The sequence below is a fragment of the Bos javanicus genome, chromosome 13 (assembly GCF_032452875.1).
Source record: "Bos javanicus breed banteng chromosome 13, ARS-OSU_banteng_1.0, whole genome shotgun sequence".
Classification (NCBI taxonomy): domain Eukaryota; kingdom Metazoa; phylum Chordata; class Mammalia; order Artiodactyla; family Bovidae; genus Bos; species Bos javanicus.
The window spans coordinates 77,028,308-77,050,806 of record NC_083880.1 but is presented as its reverse complement, the minus strand read 5'-3'; the positions used below and the strand labels follow the sequence as shown (position 1 = coordinate 77,050,806).

The window sequence follows — 22,499 nt, the reverse complement described above, 5'->3', positions numbered from 1 at the left end:
TCCAGGAACAACGCTTCAGGACTTGCTAATTCTGTCTTCTCTCCCTGACAGTAATATAAAGAATGTGGTGAAAAGCTCCTCTGTCCACCAACTCAGAGCGTTCTGAGTACCAGGGTCATGAGCACAGCTCCTGTGGCAGTGGTCCCCACCCTTTTTGGCAGCAGGGACCGGTTTCACAGAGGACAGTTCTTCCATGAGCTGGGGTGTGGGGAGGGCGGTTTCAGACGCTGCGCGTGCGTTACGTCTACTGCGCACTTTGCTTCTAGTCTCCTGTCGCTGCTGATCTGACAGGAGGGCCAGCCCGTGGCCTGGAGGCTGGGGGCTCCTGGTGTAAAGGACCACCCGCAGCCCGTGAGAACACCCTGCATGCCACCAAGCTGAAACGCAGTACCTGCAAGCAGTCGAGGGACGTGCTGACCACCCGGGGGGACCTGGACTGGCAAGCTAGCTCGAACGGAAGGAAGTACTTGTCAGCTTCTACAAAGTTTGCCTTGGGCGGAGCGGCAGCACCGAGCCTAGGAGAAAAGCAGGAGAGGGCCGGAGAGGGGAAACGAAAAAAAAAAAAGCTTGCTTTTGCTACTCTCCCCCACCACTGTAAGTTCCGCTCCCACTTGCAATAGTTTAATTAAAAGTGCCTGCAAACCGCATCTGGGGGGCTGGACAGGGAGGAGTTTAAAGACACGCATTAGGGGAAAAACACACCAAGGCGCCACACACAGAGAACAAGGTCTCTGATGACAAGCTGTCTCGTCAGCAGCCTGGCGCGGATCCCGGATGCCACGTCAGAGCTGCATTTCTGAAGGGGGGACTCTGGCCTCAATACTCTGAGGATGAGGGGCCGTCCCGCAACAGCACATGCTGTCCTCCTGCCTGAGGAAGCATGAAGAGCCAGGGCTCTGCCTCCTCTGTCAAGGGAAGGTGGTTGCTGGTGCTGAGTTGCTAAGTCGGGTCCAACTCTTGTGATCCCAAGGACTGTAGCCTTCCAGGCTTCTCTGTCCATGGGATTTTCCAGGCAGGAATACTGGAGTGGGTTGCCATGCCCTCCTCCAGGCAATCTTCTCGACCCAGGGATCAAACCTGCATCTCCTGCATTGGCAGGTGGATTCTTTACTGCTGAGCCACAGGAGAAGCCCCAGAGGAGAGGGTAAGGAAGGTCAAGTTAATGCTGGTGAGCCTTCTGTGGGGGCTTCCCAGGGGGCTCAGTGGTAAAGAATCTGCCCGCAATGCAGGAGACTGGGGCTCAATCCTTGGGTTGGGAAGATCCCCTGGAGGAGGGTATGGCAACCCACTCCAGTATTCTTGCCTGGAGAATCCCATGGATGGAGGAGCCTGGTGGGCTACAGTCCTTGGAGTTGCAAAGAGTCAGATGCAACTTAGCACCCACATGCACACACCCTCTCCTCCAAATGTGCAGCTGTTAGCCAGCAGTCTGTTAACTTGGCATCAGTACAGACAGATACAGAGTCCTGCCGTGTGCCCAGCACTGTGCTGGGACAGTGTGTGCCCCATCCTCCACCCGGGACCAGGAACAGGAGAAAACACGCAGAGGAAGGCGCTCCCGCGGACCCCGCCAGTTCCCGTCACACTGCACGTCAGCAAGGAGAAGGCGCCCGGGCTCACCTCTGCTTCTCTATTTCTGCTTTAATTTCATCTGGTGGGGAAGAAAGAGAGGCATGTTAGGAGCAGGTAATGTGTATATAAAAGAAAACAGAACAAAATACTGAAAGCTGTCTGAGTAGGGCGATGATGATCTTTCCCACATTTTCTATGGTAAGTGTATATACTTTCGCTTTAGCATTTACAAAAATTGTGGTAAATATGCTCACACAAAATTTACCACATTAACTATTTTTAAGTGTACAGTTCAGCAGCATTAAGGACATTTCTCCTGTGTATAATTATAATTTATATATATAATTTTATAATATATATACGTAATTTTTATGAGTTAAAATTAATTTATGAACCTTTACCATGGAGGGTACATCAACTACACGGTTATGGTTATGGATATAGTGTCAACAATCAGCAATCACGATCTCAAAGAGAGAGTCTTATTTCTAGGAGGACACGATTTTGCGCCACTGAAACAAGAACATCCTATCTAAACACGCTGGTTTCCCCCACATCCACTTGGTCGAATGCATTCCTACGTGGTGTGCTTGGCAGGCTCATGGTATTATCAAAGCAGGCCAGTGAAGCTGTTCCACCTGAATTCCATGTATTCAGATAACCTCCAAAAGGCCAGCCTTCTTTATACAATCTCTTGTGAGCCAGTGGTCTAGACACTGCATTAGTTATCCTAGCAACCCTAGAACACAGTGCTGGGAGTAACAGATTGCCTCTCCCTGGACAACTACATTCTAGACTGACTTTTAGGAAGGGAAAACCGAGTAACTGAACTTTACAAGAAGTGGCAATTTTAACCCTTCGAGCCAATCTTTCAATGTCCTCTTTCTACACACATAAGAAAGCAGAAGAGAAACATCCGGATGACTAATATCAAACATCTCGCTCAGGGACCATAAGGCCTGTGACACACTGGGTCAGCTAAACAGAGCTCCATGGTGTGGTTCCTGCCCCTCTAGGACAAGAATCCATGAAGGAGCAGCTTTGGCCTCCTCTAGCTGAGGCCTCAGGCTGTGGGAGTGGCCAGAGAATCCAGCCCAGGAGGCTGGTGGCCAAGCTTTCAGCTTGCAGAAATCAACATGACACAGCCTGGTGAGGTGAAAGTTAAGAAATGGGTTGGCAGTTCTGGCAGAACTAGGTTCTGGCATGGATATCTCGCCGCTGAATGACACCAGGTGGGTTATTAAACCTCCCTGAATCTTGATGTCCTACTCTAAAAAACACGCGCTCCATATGCTCCAGAGACTGTAACAAGGCAGGTGGGTGTGGGTAACCTTTGAGAAACCCGAAGTGGTCATGGCTAAGGCGGTGTCAAGCATACACCAGTGGTCAATAAATGTCAGCTCTCTTAAGACAGGAGTCAGTAATAGTACAAAGGCTCTACTGCCATTGCTGAACTACAGAGAGCCAAGGGAAAGAAGACAATTAGGGGAACACAAATCATGGGAATGGCTGACATTCACAGGGGCATGGGCCCATCTGGTCCTCCTTATGCCTCTGGAAGACAAGAGGTTCATCTCCTAACCATGTGCAGGTGGGAATCTGGGCCCAGAGAGGTGAAGTCACCTGCCCACGGCCACAGCCAGGAAACGCCACTGCAGCACTCACGGCCCGGCTGTCTGCTCCAGAGAAGGAGGGAGGGGGGAAGGGGAGGAGCAGATGGCGGGGCACACCTGCTCTGGTTTATTGCCCCACGTTTTAATAGGCCCTGCTCTCCTAACTGCCAACTGGGCAATTAGCAGCAATAAATAAGCAGGCTGGAAAGGAGGGAGACCTGAGCGGGATGCGGCAGCTGCAGCTGCAAGGCCAGGCTGTCTTCCTGGGAAATGCTTTCTGGGCATCACTGTCCTATACAAACCCCTCGGGTCATACCTCCTGGTTCACTGATGACTTTGGCACCAGCTCACCTTCTGCTCTGCTCCCAGGCTAGGTTCAACAATGACCATGACCAACCTCAACGACACCATTGCTGGTCAACTCCGCCAAGGTTCCACAACATCCCTTGGAACCTTCATCTCCCCTCATACATCCGATCTGCTACACCCCCACCCCCCACTATGCAAATCCACAAGGCCCTCCCCCTCCCCCCAAAGCCAGCCCGGAGGTGCTGGTCACACTCTGAATCTTGTCCCTGTCTGGAACTTCCAGCTCCTCCCTGTACCTGCCCAGCTCCTGTACTTCCAGTTGACCTACTAACTGCCCCAAGTAGGACCCTTCTTTGGCCTGTCAGACCTGACTAGACCAACTTGTCAGCTTTCCCTTTCTTCATTTTTCCAGGACAGATCCCATTAGCAGGATTGTAATCTGTTGCTGTTATTGTTCAGTTGCTAGGTCGTGTCCTATGCTTTGTGACCCCATGGACTGCAGCATGCCAGGCTTTCCTGTCCTTCACTATCTCCTGGAGTTTGCTCACACTCATGTCTGTTGAGTTGGTGATGCCATCCAACCATCACATCCTGTCGCCCCCTTCTCCTCCTGCCTGCCATCTTTTCCAGCATCAGGGTCTTTTCCAATGAGTCAGATCTTTGCATCAGGTGACCAAAGTATTGGAGCTTTAGCATCAGTCCTTCCAATGAATATTCAGGGATGATTTCCTTTAGGATAGACTGGTTCCTCTCCTTGCCAAACAATAGGCTTAACTTGTTCTCTGACTTTTAGTGTTAACTTCTGGCCAAATACCAAGCTTGTATGACAGCTTTCTGACCAGTCTCCACCCAATGACAGGCCTCTTGACAGCAGAGAAAGCCGGCAGGTCTCTAAAGGCCCTGACAACCAACCACAGCAGTACCTAGACACTGCTGGTTAAGCCCACCTTCTCTACCTCTCCACGAAGACTACTGCACATCGCATTCTCTCCTCAAATACCCTCTCTCCCCCTCTTCATGTCACCATTCCTCTTTACTCACAACCAATGAAACAGCCGATTTCATGCAAAATTAAAAGCCACAAGGAGACTCCTTCAACTTCCTGTTAGCCAATACATAAACTGTCCAGCCCGTACGCTCTCCTGCTGGAAAACAGTACGTGTCAAGTCCCTCCACCTTTGCAGCGTCCTGTCCCTGCTGCCTTCTGAGGAACTATTTAAACCTGACCACTTCTCACCACGGGGGACCACCCCCATTACGCCAAGCCAAGCTGTCACCATCTCCTGCCTGGACCGAGAGCCTCTTTCCCAACTGGTCTCATGCCTTCAACTTTCACTGTTCCTCATGGCCCACAGCGTTCTCTACACAGCAGCCAGAGGGATTTCCTTAAAATATAAATCAGATTATATCTGCTCAAAATAGATTATCCATAACCATTATAAAGTAAATCTGATAACGTCTGCTCCTTTGCGCAAAACTCCACTGGCTTCTCATCTCACACAGAGTAAAACTCATAGTCTTGATCTTGGCCTCCAAGCCTCTGAAAGATCTGGGCCCCTGTGATCCCCTCTGACCTCACCTCCCACCACCCGACCCCGGCTCACTTATGGCCAGTTCCTGTTCCAGGGCCTTCGCACCAGCTCCTCCTGCCTCCTGGAATGCCCTCCCGCCCCAGATATCCACAGGCTCACTCATCGATTCCTTCAGATGACTGTTCAAATGTCACCTCTTCCCTCGTTACCTGAAACTGCCATCTGACCCCTCCTTGTGATTCTTCACTACCTTACCTGCCCTGTTTTTTCACTTTACACCAATTTTTCTAGTCTTTCACCACCTTATTTACCACTTGTGGCATACTCTTGTTTCACTTATACTCCGACTTCCCCAGCAGAACGTAAACTCTGTGACAACAGAGACTTTGGTCCGTTCTGGTCACTGCTGAATCCCCAGCATCTAGGAATTCCTAGGCACAGAGAAGGCGCTCAATATTTGTTGAATGAATAAACTGTCTTTCTTCTTAGTTAACCTCTCCCTCAGCTGGCTTCCTCCCCAATGATGTTGAAACAAGCTCAAGTCTCTTCTGCTGCTAAGTCGCTTCAGTCGTGTCCAACTCTGTGCGACCCCAGAGATGGCAGCCCACCAGGCTCCCCCGTCCCTGGGATTCTCCAGGCAAAAACACTGGAGTGGGTTGCCATTTCCTTCTCCAATGCATGAAAGTGAAAAGTGAAAGTGAAGTCGCTCAGTCGTGTCCGACTCCTAGTGACCCCGTGGACTGCAGCCTACCAGGCTCCTCCGTCCATGGGATTTTCCAGGCAAGAGTACTGGAGTGGGGTGCCATTGCCTTCTCCAAGTCTCTTCTACCTTCAAACAAAGATAAAAATAAAGCCAAAAAACCCTCCATGATCCACATCTCCCTCTTCACACCCCAGGCAAACCCTGGGAAAGAGTCGTGTCCGTTTCCTCACCTCCCAGACCTGCCCCTACCCATTCCAGTCTGGTTTTCACCTTCACTGTGCCACCAGCACAGCTCCAGGTGAGGTCACCCATGACTTGCAGGGCTCAAAAGCTGATGGGCAGTTTTCCAGTTGCTGTCTGACTTGACCTCTCAGCAGCAATTGACCTTACTGACCTCCCCTCACAGAAATCTACTCGATTTAAGGGCTTCTCTGGCGGCGCTGGTGGTAAAGAATCCGCCTGCAATGCAGGAGACATGGAGATGCAAGTTTGATCCCTGGGTTGTGAAGATCCCCTGGACAAGGAAATGGCAACCCCCTCCAGTATTCTTGCCAGGAAAACCCCACGGACAGAGGAGCCTGGCGGGCTGCAGTCCGTGGGGTCATGAAGACACGACTGAGCGAGCCTGAGCACACTGCACAGCTGGCCTCGTAAGCACACGTTCCCATCGGCCCTCTGCTTCCCGGCCCATCTCTCCTCCGTTTCCTTGGCACACTCAGCCTCCTCTGCCCAGCCAGGCGGGCCAGGCTCCTGGGGCCCAGGCTCTCCTGCCTTTCCTTCTCTGCAACACTCAGCTCTTCCTCACTGGCATCCGCAGCCTCGCCTGCCCCTTCAATTCCCGCCTAGGCTTGGATGACTCCCCAGTCCTCGTTTCCGGTGCAGGCCTGCCTCAGGAACATGAAGCTCATACGTTCATCCAATATCCAAGTCCCAACTCAGATCAAGCTCCTCCACCCACCTCTCTCCAGGTGGTCTTCCACAACCATCTTAAGGAACTGCACCACCATCCAACCAGTTGGGTGAGTCACAAACTTAAGTCAGCCTTACTGATCCACATTTTGACGCTGTTATCCAACCCCACATCAGGTGTTCTTAGCTTTACCTTCTAAACCAGTGGGGAACACCTTCATTCTGCTCTGCTTCTGTCGTCACTACTCTAAGTCTGGGCCACCAGCGTTTCCCCCCGGATGATGATAACTGCCTCCCTCGTGGTCCCTGGGCAACCTCTCCAGGTTTCCTCGAAGATGTTCTGAACCTAATGGCTCAAATGATCTTTCCAAAATACTAACCTCTTTATCAACTTCTTCCCTGTTTAGAACTCTGGGGTATTATTTCACTGCTATTGGTCTAAAAATCAGACTCCTCAGCACAGCCTCCAGGGTCTTGCGTGCCGGGGCCCTGGACTGCCTCTCCTGCCTCACCTCCAAACCCTCTCCCCCTTCACCTGCCATGCCCAGTCACACAGTGGCCTCCTTTAGTTTCTTTTTTTTAAATTATTATTATTAAAACTTAAAAAAAAAAAAAAGAAACTCTTAAGGTAACTGTGGACTCACAGGCAGTTGTATCTTTTCGTCATATTCCTCTCTGCCACAGGGCCTTTGCCTATGCTGTTCCGCCCCTGCTGCCAAAGTGCCTCTCACTCTAACCTCTTTAATTTTTGTTTGTTTATCATTCAGCTCTCAACTTCCTCAGGGAAACTTTCCTTCATACCTTGTCCACTTTGCCTGTGGGATCAGGTTTTCTCCTTCACAGGACCTGTCACATTACTGTTATGACTCAGAAAACGTGATTATTTGAACAGACCCCTTCTTCTCCATTAACTCCAAGTTCCGTGAGAACGGGGTCTTTGTTTTCTTTGAGTCCTGACAGCAGGTATGACACCCAAATAAATAAATACCTTCTAAATGAACGTCACCCTGGTTCAGTCAAAAGACAAAAGGACTGTGTAGAGAACACACCGACCGTTCCTGGGGAACGAGGACAATCTTAAGACGTCTAGGTCCTGATATAAGAAGGCTGTTCTACAAGTCTAGAAAACCTAATGAAATACAGAATAAAAAAGCCCAAAGACTCATTTGCAACCAAGACAGTAATCCCAAAGAAGCTTCTTATAGAAAGACTCCAGGAATGAGCTAGTAAACATGGAAGTATTTTCTAAGATAACCTTGCTGGAAAGAAAGTCAAGTATTTTCCTGGCAGGCCCCCTAGGCCTGGTGAAAATGGTAAGAATTAAACACAGTTCTGAGCTATTTATATGAGAGACTCTATGTACTTGCTGATTAAGTACACGTTTTCCAAGTTTGCGCTTTTCCATAAAGAATGATCTTACTGTTTTCCCCAGCACCGCTTACAGAGTCTCCCCTGAGATTTACAAGTACGGGGCAGAGCTCTAAACTCTTCCAACTACTTGCCTCGCTGGTGTTGAAATGTCAGAGACCAGCAAAGACGTCCATAAACCAACTAATAAGGGAGGCAGAGAAGAACAAGCATTCAGTTCCTTCTCCTTTAAATACAAGTAACGCCAATGCCTCTGAACTTCGGTGGGTCATTTGTTAGGTGCCAGGTACGTTGTCAGTTACTTATTGTATTACTTCATGTAACCTTTACAACAATCCTGTGACACAAGTATTATCACCTTTCTCATCCCAGGAAACCAAGGCTCCCAGAAGCTAAATTATCAGTTCAGGACTACAAGACTAATCAATATGCAAAGTTTCAAACACAGCTGCCAATGAATTTTCTGCCAATCCAATAAATAAATCCTTTTCAATAATCAAAATCCAACTTTTAGTGCTGCTTCTAGACAGAGGGCCTCCTCCTGTAAAATAATCATAAAGCTTTTCAACAAAAAGTAATGTCAGTTAAAAAACAGTCCTACTATTTCTCAAAATTTTTATAATCCACAGAACTCATAAACAAAATGTCTAATCAAAACACCAGACTTTACTAACATTAAAGTTATTCTGTATTCCAACTAAAAGCCTTACTTTATGATAATTTAGGGATTTTTTTATATTTTTCAAATTTTGCACTTATATTCCTTCTAAGGGTGAGAACAGTTATTCTGAACACATCAAAGTTAGAGGAACAACAGCGTACAGGGAAAAAAGCAACTTACCGTGTTATACGATCACGTGAACGCTGAATGTTTTGTATATTAACACGCAACTGAAGTCTATGACCCCCGTAGAAGGAAGTGTGTTTTCCCAGGTGGTGCTAGTGACAAAGACTCTGCCTGCCAACGCAGGAGACGTTAAGAGACGCAGGTGTGATCCCTAGGTCAGGAAGATCCCCTGGAGAAGGAAATGGCAACCCACTCCAGTACTCCTGCCTGGGGAATCCCACGGACAGAGGAGCCTGGAGGGCTACAGTCCACAGGGTCGCAAAGAGTGGGACACAAATGAAACGACTTAGCATGCATGGAGAAGGAAATGGCAACCCACTCTAGTACTCTTGCCTGGGGAATCCCATGGACAGAGGAGCCTGGCTTTGCTCCCCTGGCAGGGTCAGAAAGAGTCAGACATAATTTAGCAACTGAATGAATGAATGAAAATTTATGAATGTACTCCCTTAACTGGCTTCTTCCTAAAGATATTTAAACAAGTTTGAGTTTTTCTATCTTTAAAAAAAAGAATAAACCAGAGCACTCCTATGATCTACACTTCCCTCCTCCTCTTCACAGCAAAGCCAATCTTTGGGAAAGGGCTGTGTGTTGCTCACCTCCCACTCACACCTCAGCCCACTCTGGTCTGGTTTTCACCCACATAATGCCACCAAAACAGCTCCAGCTAAGATCACCAATGATCCACATGTTTCTAAACCCTGTATATTAAACAGAGTTGCAAGTCTAAAACTGGACTTTATGATTTATATGTCAGCTGCATGCTGTACTTGTTGCCCACCTGGCTGGGCAGATGTGGGCAAGTTGCCCTTGAGCCTTGGTTTCCCTTTGCCTGCTTGTATCCAAAGATGGACATCAATTACATGTCACAACTCTAGAAGGAATAAGAGGGAGTTTACTGCTGATAAAGAGACAGAGGTCATACATCAGAAGGATTTAATACCTTAAATGAAGCTTATGGGAAACCCGCTCTTTACTCTCATTTCTTTCTTCCTTCTGGTCCCGAAATTAAACCAAATACATATACGCAGTGAGAAGCTGCAGAGAAAAAGCTGTGATCTTTTTGATTACAGGCTTTCAAATACTACATCTCAAAATTCAATTCAACCGTACTCAAAAAACATGGTCTCTTTACTTACTGAAACATTACCAAACCATCACTGCATAGAAACTTCGCCTCAATATAATGCCTGTTTAAGGCTCCACTGAGTAGCTCATACAGCACAAGCACTTCCTTACGGAGAAGCAATGGTGGTGATGGTTACCGTGGGCTCTGCAGCCAGGCTGCCAGCGTGCACAGCCTGGCTCCACGGCTTTCTGGTTGAGTCAGTTGGCCAAGTTCTTTAGGCCTCAATAAGGACAATAATCATAGGAACTAAACTGCAGGTAGAGCACGCGGCACTGCGCCTGGACACAGAAATGCTTAGTACATGGCTGATGTCACACAGTTACTATATAACATGTGATTTTTAAAAAGTCACTCACTTGACTGGGTAATAATGATGCATCAACGTTAAGTTCATCACTATAAAAACGTCCACCTCTGGTGAGGGATGTTGGCAACAGCATGTGTGTTGGGGGGAATACGGGAATTCCTTGTACCTCCTGTGCAATTTTGCTGTGAACCTAAAACGGCTCCAAGATTAAAGTCACTGAATTTCATACAAAAAACATAGGTATGTTTAATGACAGCGGGCAGTTACAGAGCACTCAGCCCTCACATGGCACTTCGTGGGTATTAAATGATGAAATAAGACACTCCATCTCCTATACATGAAGAGTAATGTTAGAACAATTCAGTTCAAGTTTGGAGATTTCAGAATCTTCCCACACCATTTAAAAACGCTCAGATTATCTTGTCACGTCTCTAAACTTTATAGTTTTTTTAAAAATTTATTTTTAATTGGAGGATAATTGCTTTATAATGTGTTGGTTTCTGCCGTACAATGTGAATCGCCCTTCAGGATACGTATATCCCCTCCCTCTCGAGCATCCCATCTCCTACCCCGCCCTTTAGGTCGTCACAGCACCAGGCTGAGCTCCCCGTTACACAGCAGCCCTCCACTAGCTTCTGTGTACATGTGCTAACACACGTATTTCAATGCTCCTCTTTCCCAATTCGTCCTATCATCTCCTTCCCCCACCATGTCCACAAATCCATCCTCTACATCTCTAATCCTGCCCTGCAAATAGGTTCTTCAGGACCATGTTTCTGGATTCTATCACAGGGTTTAAAACCAGAAATATAAAAAGATCATGGGAAAGAATAACTCAAGTAATGCAGGTGTGAAAGGAAGGTTTAAAAATGTGATTATATGCTCCAACTGGAGGGGTGAAAGGTTCGCGATTATTAACACATATCAAAACTTCACTATGAAAGTAAAGAGCAACAGCATCCCGGGGGTGATGAATACTCTCACAGGCTCTTTTGATTTCTCAATAAAGGTTGGAGGGCCACGATTTTCTAACTGGGCAGACCCTACCCATGCATTTGGCCTTTAGTGAGGACGAATGCTGTTCAGTTGCTAAGTCGTTATCCAACTCTTTGTGACCCCATGGACTCCAGCACACCAGGCTCCCCTGTCCTTTACTAACTCCTGGAGCTTGCTCAAACTCATGTCCATTGAGTCGGTGATGCCATCCAACCTTCTCATCCTCTATAGTTCCCTTCTCCTCCTGCCCTCAATCTTTCCCAGCATCGGAGTCTTTTCCAATGAGTTGGGCCTTTGCATGAATCCCTGAGATTACTCCAAACCTATTCATCCTGATCATCACTGCTTTCACAAGGAACAACCCCTGTCTTCACTGAGCTAGGCAAGTTAATACTCTCATAAACACAGCCTTTCAGTCATGTAATTACATTCTTGTTTATTGCATCTACAAACCAAATAGAGCAATAAGTCATTCCTGAATGAAGAAGCAACCTAAGCTAAGAACATCAAGCCCCGTGCTTACCGTGTCTGTGGTTTGTCACAGCTTCAAACAATAAAAGTAACCAGCACAGCAAGCCTATACAGTGTACCTACTGCACGACGAGTGTTGTGCAAATGTCAGTTAACTTCATCTTTGTAACAGCCCCAACGGGAAGGTGTAACATCTGTCCAAGATTACAAAGACAGCAATTGGAAGGCAAGGGATTTGAAGCCAGTCCACAGAACACACTCCAAACCCCTACACTACACAGCCCCTGCACCCCCCATTCCCTCCCTCCAGTACACCACAACTCCTGGAAGGTCACAAAAGCTGTTTCCAGGAACAGCTTCTATTGGTCAACATTTCAACTTTGAGTGGTCACTTACAGTTCCTCTTATCAAAATGATAGGTAATCTCTACACTACTCGCCGCCCTGCAATGCTTCTTACGCACAGCAATGTTTCAGCCACTTTTCGTGTGCGTGCTCAGTTGTGTCCGACTCCTAGCGACGCCCTGGACTGCAGCCCTCCAGGCTCCTCATCCATGGGATTCTCCAGACAAGAACACTGGAGTGGGCTGCCATTTCCCGCTCCAGAGGACCTTATCGACACAGGGATTGAACACGCACTCCTGCACTGGTAGGTGAATTCTTTGCTGCCGAGCCACCTAGGAAGCCCCCTTCAGCTACTTTTACTGGACACAAAACTGGGCCTTGAGGTGCAGAGTAAAGTATCACCAGACCCTTTGCTGTATCTTTCTTCTGCAGTCCTTTATTACTTAACAGCAATGACACACAAGTACTGTCTTAGAGAAAAAAAAAATGATCAGTTTAACTCAACACTTTACACAGGTTACCTTATAATAACTACTCAATTTGATGATGAGCTACCATGACAATCAGCTATTCAGTCAACCTGTGTCAATTACTTCCTTTATAGGTTATTTTTTTCTTAAATAACATTATATGGGATATTTTATTTAACTCATCTATATTGTTTGACAAGAAAAATATTTTTAATGAGAATTTATATTTTCAGAATAGGCTATTTCTTACAATTCACTACCAAAATACTGAATGTGTGTTCCACAATTCAGCTTGGAAAATCCTGGAGTTCTCAACAAAGATATGATCTAAAAATATCAAGAAACCTCCCAATGTTAAGGCTCTTTTACAACCCATGTGATGATTTTATAAGTAGGTTCCAACAAAGTGATATACGATTTGGTGAAATTTTGATGTTAAGTTTTCTGAAGGGTGAATGAAAACTTTGCCAAATAACGATTTTCAAACTTCTGCAAACTTCTGCAACAATTCACTTAAAGTAACAATGAGAGGATAGAATGCAGGCAGATTTCAAAGTGGAGCTGTAAATATCCGCTTTCGCCTAACTGCTTTGTAGGGTTTATCCTGCATTCCTGATAAAACAATATCCAACAGTTAGTCTTGGATTTCTGAATAAAAAAGCTTTACAAATCTAAATCTCAGTGAGTTCCTTCAACTGATCCTGAATTTCACAAGACTAGCATCTGTTCCCAGCAACAACCACCTTTGTTATCAATAGTTCTTGATCCTTGAGGGTGTCTCAGACCCATGAAAGCTAGGGCCTTCCAGAAAAATAAATGCAAAGCTCACAAACCCATTCCTAGGCCGCAAGAAAAGACTCCCAGAGTTCCTTGCACCAAATGAAGGGAGAATAACCTCAAACTTCAAAAGGTGAAAAAAGAAAATCAAACTTTACATTTACTCAGTCACTTGTTAGGAAAACACGTCTTTTTACAGATTTCAAAGCAAAGGCATTGGGACGGCGAATTAACCCGAGAGCCAACTCGGGTCAAATGTACTGATCCTAACTCCCTCTTCTGAAATTCCACATGGCGGATACTTCCTGACTTTCAGTACTTGGCGCAAATGTCCCTTTCCTCAGAAAGGACTACTTTCTTGACCATGCTGTCTCAGGCCCTCTTTATTACATTTTGCTCGTTTACAAAAAATTTTACAAAAGTAATTACAAAAAAATTTACTAGTACAGAAGTATGTATTAGTATTCAAAAATGTCTCATTAATCTTTAAATTTACTTATTTCGTCTCCTCTCTTAGATTATAAGCTCTGTAAGGGCAAATACCTTGTCTGTCTTCTTCCCTACTGTATCCTCAGTGCCTGGTACACGGTGGGCACTTGATAAATAAATATTTGCTGAATGACCGAAAACTAAAAGACAGAATGTTGATAATGGAATCAACTACTAAGGTTTTAACTAGGGATGAGCAAGACTTCTCCCTGTCGCTCAGTCATCTGTGGGTCCATTCAAATCAGTATGATCTACCGTGTGCCAGACACTGTTGGGGACCCTGCGGTGAATAAGACAAGTATCTCTGCCCTCACAGACCCTCTGTTTGAGAACGAGTAGATCTCCTGCACACTGCAGTATCTGGGAGGTGCAGGATAACCCTCTCTATAGTCCCTCCTGGAAGGAGTTATGGGAGATCCCAAATGAAAGAAAACAGTCACCACTTCGGCACTTACAAAGCAGGCCTCAGTTTTCCCTAAACCAGCTGGGCGGCTCTTCCCACCTGCCCATCTCACAAGGGACAACTCCAACCAGCAGAACCAACGTAAAGAAAAACTTAAAAGCAAGAGCTGCTGCTTCTGAGGGTGACGGGGGGGGGGGACGAACCAGGAAATGGGACGGCAGGGAGTCGTGGCAAGAACCCAGGGCTGGGAGGCTGGAGAGCCGGCCCTGACTGTCACCAACTTGCTGGGTGACCTTGGGCCAGTCCCGAGCTGCCAAGGTACCAGGTCCCCCCCGGATATAATAAAGAGACCGGGCGGGTGGGCCTTGGGGTGGCGGGGGGAAAGTGAAGCCCAGGAGGCCGGGCTAAGGCCGGGCTAAGCCCGGGTGTGGTAACGGCCGGCATGGGGAGGCCGGCGCGGGGCCGGGCCGGGGCGGCTCACCCACCGAGCGCCACCTGGCAGGCCCTGCGCAGCTGGGAGTGCTGAGGCCGCTTCACCTCCTTGTCGGCTAGGATCTTCTCCAGGGCCCGGGACACGAACATGCTCTTGGTCTGGCTCTCCTGCATGGCCCCGGCCCAGCGGGGGCTAGCAGCCCCGCGGGCGGACGGCGCGAGCAGGCGGGCGAGCGAGGCTGTGGGCCCGGCGTCCCCGCCTGCACCAGCCGCGTCCGTCCGCGCCACCCAGTCAGGAAGCGACGCCGCGGCCACACGGCGCCGCCATGTTGGAGCGCGTCACGTGACCACGTGACTGGCGGAGCAGCGACGGCGTCCGTCGACCCCGTGACCTCTGGGGCGGGAGCCCGCGACAGGGGGCGGGACCTGTATCAGGGGCGGGGTCTGTATCAGGGGGCGGGGCCAAGTGGGCGAGGCGGGGGGAAAGTGGGGGGAAAAGTTGCCTAGACAGTAGAAATGGGCGGAGGCGGGAGGGACTTGAAGGACAGAAGAAAAGAGGTGACAGGGAGGAGGCGGGGTGACGGAGGTGTGAGGAGAAAGAGGCAACGAGGAGCGTGAGGATGGGGGAGTGACCGGGTGGGAGATGAAGGAAAGAGAGGGAACTGGAGAGGAAGGAAGAGAGAAGAGAAGACTGGGAAAAAAGGCGAGAGATGGCGAGAGAGGAAAGACAGGAGGCGAGGGACAGAATGGGGAGAAAGTTGGCGAGGGAGAGGTGATAGGGGAGTCAGGGCAAGTCAGGAGGAACAAACGAGAGGAAGCTGGACGAGCAGGTGAGGGAAGGGAGGAAGTGGGCGGGAAGAAGTGGGGGGCCTTGGGAAGATGGGGAGAGAGCAGGGAGCAAGAAGAGCGCTCAGGGGCAGAGCAGGGGCGTGGAGGAAAGACAGGGAGAGGGGCGTGAGGAGCCAGGGAGGGGAGTGGGACAGAAGTGCTGTGGCAGGGAGGTGGAGGGGAGGACGCGAGAAAACAGGCCGGGACAGAGAGAGCAAGGGAAGGCGGGTGAGGCGTGGGGCGAAAGGGCGGGTGAAGGGAAGGCTGAAGCAGAAAGAGCGTTTGGAAGGAGGTGTGTATGCACGCTCTCCAAACAGGATTTCCCCACCCCAGTGGCAAGACACGCGCCTTCCATGCGCAGCCTTCCTGCCCCTGGAGTAGAGCCGACTCCTGGCTTTCCGTCCAGGTGCTGCGTCCCTGCACGGTGGTGTCAGGAAGGACCACCCCTGTGCACCTCCCCTTGGAGTGTATCCATCTATTCCCGTAAATCCCTGGTTCTTCTCAGTTCTGTGTCTCAGGCGAGGGTGGGGGGTGTTCGGGGGGTACTTGAGGGCATCAGACAGGGGAAGAAGGCAGACATGGCCATTGTCACAGGCCTGCCAGGGAGGGTAGGAGACAGCTATTCTAGCCCACTCTCTCCCACAGCCAGTGATGTCACACCATCGGTGATCTCCACTGGACCCTCCCTTGAGGGGGGCCGTGGTGCTTCCGGGCTCATGCAAGAGCAGGGTCTTCCATGGAATCTTCTAAACTTCTGACGCAGACATGCTCAGATGTTCAGGTGTCAGCTCCAACATCTCAGGGAGGCCCTGTCTCCCTCCAGCACTTTCTGACCTTTTTCCCTAGTTGACTTCCTTGTCTGACCAGGGTACAGGCCACAGCGGGGCAGGCTACATCTCCAGGGCCTTCCCTGGAGCCAGGTTGCAGGTTTCATGGCCTTAAGTTCCATTGCTATCTCAAGACTTGGCAGCTCCTCAGGTCAAGAAGTAGAGTCTGTACAGGATGGATAAACAACAAGGTCCTACTGTTTAGCACAGGGAAACATACTCAATATCCTGTGATGAACCATAATGGAAGGAATATGTACAAGTATAACTGGATCACTTTGCTGGATAGCTGAAATTAACACAATATTGTAAATCAACTATCCTTCAATATTTTTTTTTTAAAAAGACTTTCTGGAACAGAGACAAGTTTAAAATGGATAAATATTACCTTAAAAAAAAAGTCTGTTTCTCTACCCCCCTGGACTAGTCTCATGACTTGCCTTGACCAATGAATGTGGTGGAAGTGAGGCTGTGCTCTTCCAGAACTTGGGCATCATGAGATCTTCAGATGGATGTGTAGAAGCATCTGGAAGAAAGAGCCCATGGAGAGAGAGGCTCATTGTCCCAGTACTTCTGGCTGAGTGCAGCCCCAGCTGACCTACCACCAAAATTCAACAGCTTGAGAAACCCTGGTGAGACCAATAGAGGAACTGCCCAGCTAACCCACAGATTCGAGGAAAACAACAAATGACTGTTATTGTAAGCCACTACATGTTGAAGTAGCTTGTTATACAGCAGTACGTATATCACTGAGACGCTCCTCAGTCCTCATGTGTTGAATGAATTAGTGAATGAATGAACGCGTGAAACTCAGAAGAATGCAGTGCAATCCACTGAATGACAGATGTTTTGAGCCCTCCCCATGTGGACAAAGTCAGGCCACATCATTCCCCGGCTGAAAGCCCTGCAGTGACTCCCTATCACTCTTGGAATTGAGTCTAAGTATCTCAGTGTGGCTGACTTCTCAGGCCTCATCTCTCTCCCCTTTCCTCCTCATCAGAACTCTCCAGCCATTCTGTGTTCCTTTTTGTTCCCATCCAGAGCTTGGCTTAGGCACCTCTGTTCCTCTTGATCAGTGCTTCTCCATGAGGCAGTACCACCCTCAGGGGAATTTTTGGAACTTTGTGGAGGAAGTATTTTTATTGTCATGATAGGGGAGCTGGATTGTTCGTCTGCATCCTGCAGAGAACTGGACAAGCCCAGATAGCAAAGAATATCGCATTATCTCATGTGGCTAGACTAGACACTTCTGGAAGTGAAAAACCTATAATGAGGTGAAACTAGAACCTATATCTGCTTTACCTATAAACACAAAGCATTTTTAGTATGGTTTTAATATATATTGAATTTTCCAGGAAGGCAACTGTGATGGTAATTCAAGGGAACACTGTACTTTATCTGGAACATGACCAAATGCTGTTCACCATTTCAAAACCACATCACCAACGTTGAAGTCAACTATCATATTTGAGTTTCCCAATGGCACCCTGGCATTTGGAGCTGTCATAATCCAGGGGGTTCGACTTTCAGGTTCCAGCAGCTGACTGCTTTATCTCTTAGTGTAATTGAGCCTGAACATTTATACACTGAAATAAAATCTGCAAATTATGCATTGCTTTCCTTTTGTTTCGTCTTTACTAGGTCATTATCTTTTCCAAGAAATTATGTGTGTGGGAAGATTTCATTATCTATGAATTTCATGTCAGAATAGTTAACAGAGGTAGAGTAGGCATCTAGGCAGCTGGAGACATGGTCTGTCCTGGTCACGTCTCTGCACAGAGCACACAGGAAGTGATCGATAACTGTGGGGCAAATGAATGAAGGACAGAATGAAGGGGGCTGGACTGGGGGCCACAGAACTTAGTCATTTAATCAGCAAGTTATGGGAGAGGTGGGGTAACTTCTGTGTTTCTATGGTGCAATAATCATCCCCAAAGACATCCGCCTCTTAATCCCTAGTGAATAGACTATGTTAGAAGGCCAAAGGGACTTGGCAGATGTGACAAAGTTAGGAGCTTTTTGTTTTGTTTTGAGTTAAAGGTGTTGAGATGAGGAAATTATCCTGAATGATCTTGTTGACTCAGTGTAATCAGGAGCCCTTAGTAGGGGGACACAGAAGCGTCGGAGTCAGGAGGAGATGTGTTGTTGGAAGCAGAGGTTGGGGTGATTGTGGGGCCACAAGCCAAAGAACACAAACCTCTAGAAGCTGGGAAAGTCAAGAAACAAGTGCCCTGAGCACCTGCTCAAGGAACACCACCCTGCTGATCCATTTCACCCTTCTGACCTCCCAAACCCCGAGAGCATACATTTGTGTTGCTTGCCTGGAGAATCCCAGGGACGGGGGAGCCTGGTGGGCTGCCATCTATGGGGTCACACAGAGTCGGACACAACTGAAGCAACGCAGCAGCAGCAGCAGCAGCAAGCCACTAAGTCTGTGGTCATCTGTTACAGCCATTACATTTGAATTTCAGCTAAACAAGCAATCCTGTTTTTAGTATAAATAGGTCCCATGCGATAACTGGGACATAGTTGTATTTTGAAAAGTATTCGCTGTCTACCTGAACTTTAAACTTAACCAGGCACATTGCATTTTGTCTAACCATCTTCCTCCCAGTTCCCTTTGTCCAGTAGCCGTGTTGAACCCATGAGGCACTCCTTGGGATAGGAGTTTTTCTCAGCAGAGCAACAACAGAGAAGGCGCCTGGGTCCCTGATGTTCTGGAGAGTCATGCCAGTCCTGGGGTGTCATGCCAGTCCTGGGGTGCCATGCCAGTTCTGGGGTGCTAACTTTTACATGAGATAGAAGTAAGCACCTTTTCTTTTCAGTTCCCTACCTGTTGCAGCTGAGTCTAGTCCTGATGGATAAAGTTGGCAGCCCATGCCGTCTGCTTTGACTCCCGCTCCCCTCTGAGTAATGTCTCGACTTGGTAACAAGTACCAGTCATTTAAGGCCCTTGGGGCTGTGCCTGCCGTCGGCCCTTCCAGCTCCCAGTCTGGTTTCTTCCCACGATACACAGCCTCTTTATAAACCCAGATGTCCTGGGTGTTCCGCCCCCCGCTCCCACAGTGCCCTTGTGTGTCACTGCTCCCCTGGAAACAAATTTATTTTCCGTGTTTACTTTAAGGCAAAACTCCAGCGCAGCCTCCTCGACGCCTGTCAGCAGGGCTGGGGAGGGGGTTCAAGGCACCATTTGGTTGGGGCCTCATATTTAGGAAAAGCCTCAAATGTAGATTTTCAAGATTCTCTGGTATTCTCTTCAAAGGAGGTTATGTATACGGCAATTGTATTCTGGTTTTTTTTTTTTTTGGATTTTTTGGCCGTGCCCCGAGGCATGTGGGATCCTTGTTCCCTGACCAGGGATCAGACTTGCACTCCCTGTATTGGAAGCACGGAGTTTTAGCCACCAGACCACCAGGGAAGTCCTACTCTCCTTGTTTGTGTCTGTGTGTCCAGCTGCACTAAAACAGTGTTAACTTTCCCCATGTAAATATTTAAGACACCGCAGTTGTGGGGCTTTGTTGTTTATTTGTTTGTCCCTGGATCTTGGCTTGGGGTCCCTGAGAAGAGGACCCCAGGACAAGGATTCCAGTGTGTTTGGGAGGTGATGCCAGGATACAGCAGCAGAGGAGTGACGATGGAGCCCAGACAGGTGTGCTATCAAGCCCATTACCACTGAACACATCTGGGGCTCCATCCCACGGGCAATTCTGGGAGCCAGGGTAGGCATGCTGCAGAGTTATCCCAGCCTTGGGATGGGAGAGCCAGGGTGTCCACGCACATACTTCCCACCCATCGTTACCTAAAGGCTGCTTCTAGGAGCATCAGCTCTGACACCGTGTCCTGCTCATGAGCCCCAGGGCTTATGGGAAGCAGGCTTTTGCAGCAGAGGTGAGTACCGGGGGCAAATGGCTGGGGCACTGACAGTGTTGGCTACATGCTGCATTGGTATTTGTTTTGTTTTTAAATATGCCAGCCTCTTGGCCTGAGTGGTCTCTGTGGACACAGATGTGTGCTTGGCTGAGCCTGGGACAGACCAGCAGAGCCAGTGGGTTGACATGCTGGGGAGAGTTACCCAACAGTGAACAGACGGCTCTGGCCGCACACGCAGTCGTGGCTTCCTTCCCTCCCCTGTCTCGCTTCCCCTCTCTCCTACTGATACTTCCCAAATAAACCATGTGCATCCGAATCCTTATCTCAGAATGAGTGAGCTCCTGGAGAACCCATCTGTGGTAGACAAACTGGTAACTCTCCAAAGATACCCACCCACATGCTAATCTCCAGAACCTGTGCCTGTTACCTTATGTGGCCAAAGGGACTTTGCAGATGGGAATAAACTGAGATTTTTTTTTTTTTTAGTTTTTATTTTATATTGCAGTAGAGTTGTAACTCTGTCTTCTACCAGTATGGGCTTCTCTAGTGGCTCAGTGGTAAAGAACACACCTGCCAGTATAGGAGATTCGGGTTCGATTCCTGAGTTGGGAAGATTCCCTGGAGAAGAAATGGCAACCCACTCCAGTATTCTTGCCTGGGAAATCCCATGGACCCCATGGACTGGCAGGCTACAGTCCATGGGGTCGCAAAATAGTCGGACACGACTTAGCAACTAAACAACAATAAGTAGTTGATTAACAATATTGTGTTAGGTCGACTTCCGTGGCTGTCCAGTGGTTAAGACTCTGCACTTCCAATGCAGGGGGCGGAGGTTCGATCCCTGGTCAGAGAACTAGAATTCCACATGCCGTGAGGTATGGCAAAAAAAAAAAAAAATGTTGTGTTAGTTTCAGGTGTATAAGCTGAGAATCTTGAGATGGGAAGACTATTCTGGATCATCTGTGTGGGCTGGATATAATCACAAGAGTCCTTATAAAGGAAAGAGGGGGTTTGAAGAGTCAGAGTAAAAGCCAGAGAAGGGAGAGGTGATGACTAAAGCAGAGGTCAGAGTTATGCCCTTGCTGGCTTTGAAGATAAAAGAGGACCACAAGCCAAGGGATGCGGGCTGCCTTAGAATGTCTATGGCAAGAAGACAGATTCTCCCCTAGAGACTTCTGAAAGGATCACAGCCCTGTTGACGCCTTGAGTTTGGCCCAGTCAGACCCATTTCAGACTTCTGGACTCCAGAACTGTAAGGTAATCAGTTTCTGGTATTATAAGCCACTAGGTTTGTGACAATTTGTTTCAGCAGTCAGAAGAAACTAAGATCTAGACAGGGAGTGTATCAGACAAAGTTCTCAATTGTGAACAATAGTACTCATGCTAGATAATTTAAGCAGAAAAGGGTTTTGTTAAAATATATCAAAAAGCTGGGACTTCCCTGGCAGTCAGGTGGCTAAGACTCACATGGGGCATGGGTTTGATCCCTGGTCTGGGAGCTGAGATCCTGCACGCTGCACTGTGTAGCCTAAAACATGAAAGTGAAAGTGTGAGTCGCTCAGTTGTATCCAGCTCTTTGTGACCTCATGGACTCTTTACTGTCTGAGCCACCAGGGAAGCCCAAAACATTAAAAATAAGATAAATCAAGAAGCTGATGCAAGCTCTGGGAGGGCCAGAAAATCAGGTTTGGAGGCTCTGCAGCCGGATGCAATGTCCACATTTCATTTCTGGGCTACCCCAGAAAGATCCCCTGCCATCATCCTGGATACACGCTCCATGGACAAGGCTGGGCATGGGTGCCATTTCCACGACCTCCACTTCTGCAAACTGCAGGCCTACTCTTCTTGGATGGATTTAGGTATACCTTCCTCACGGCACTCACCTCCAAACTGAAGGCTGGCATGGGTGTGACTGGTTAGCAAAACCAAGCCACACAACACAAGGGAGGCTGGAGATCAGTTTATTCATCAGCAAAACGGGAATAGTAGCAGTGCCAGCCTTGTGGGTTTGTGTGAAGATGAGTCAGTGTATATAACGCATGTAGCTCATTAACTCGCACATAGTAGGGGCTCTGTATTTGTTCTTACTCAAAGGGCCAGTTTTTAACTTTCTCAGTAGATAGTGGGTGAAGAACAGTTTGAGGTTTGGATGGGACATAAAAGAGGAGAAGGCAAGGTCTCCCAGATCTTATATTATCTTCTACTACAATTAGGAGTGGAAAACAAGACCCGGTCAAGGATGAAACAACACAAGAAATAAAATATCATGGATATAGGCGGATCCATAAATACAGAGTATAGATTAA

The 22,499-nt window shown here is 48.1% G+C and overlaps 1 protein-coding gene across 2 annotated transcripts in view; it reads right to left on the bottom strand.

Moving 5' to 3' along the window:
• ARFGEF2 (ADP ribosylation factor guanine nucleotide exchange factor 2) overlaps positions 1–15,008 on the bottom strand; it is an 80,542-nt gene extending 65,534 nt beyond the window's left edge. Inside the window, exons 1-3 of one of the 2 annotated variants that reach the window (XM_061437891.1) lie at positions 14,722–15,008; positions 1,621–1,651; positions 392–515 (exon numbers count right to left, since the gene is read on the bottom strand). In XM_061437891.1, the coding sequence (XP_061293875.1) occupies positions 392–515; positions 1,621–1,651; positions 14,722–14,842 (276 nt within the window). In that variant the 5' untranslated portion in view covers positions 14,843–15,008. The remainder of the gene's footprint in view (positions 1–391; positions 516–1,620; positions 1,652–14,721) is intronic. The other variant, XM_061437892.1, reaches the window with a different exon arrangement.
• Between the last annotated feature and the right edge of the window lie 7,491 nt (positions 15,009–22,499).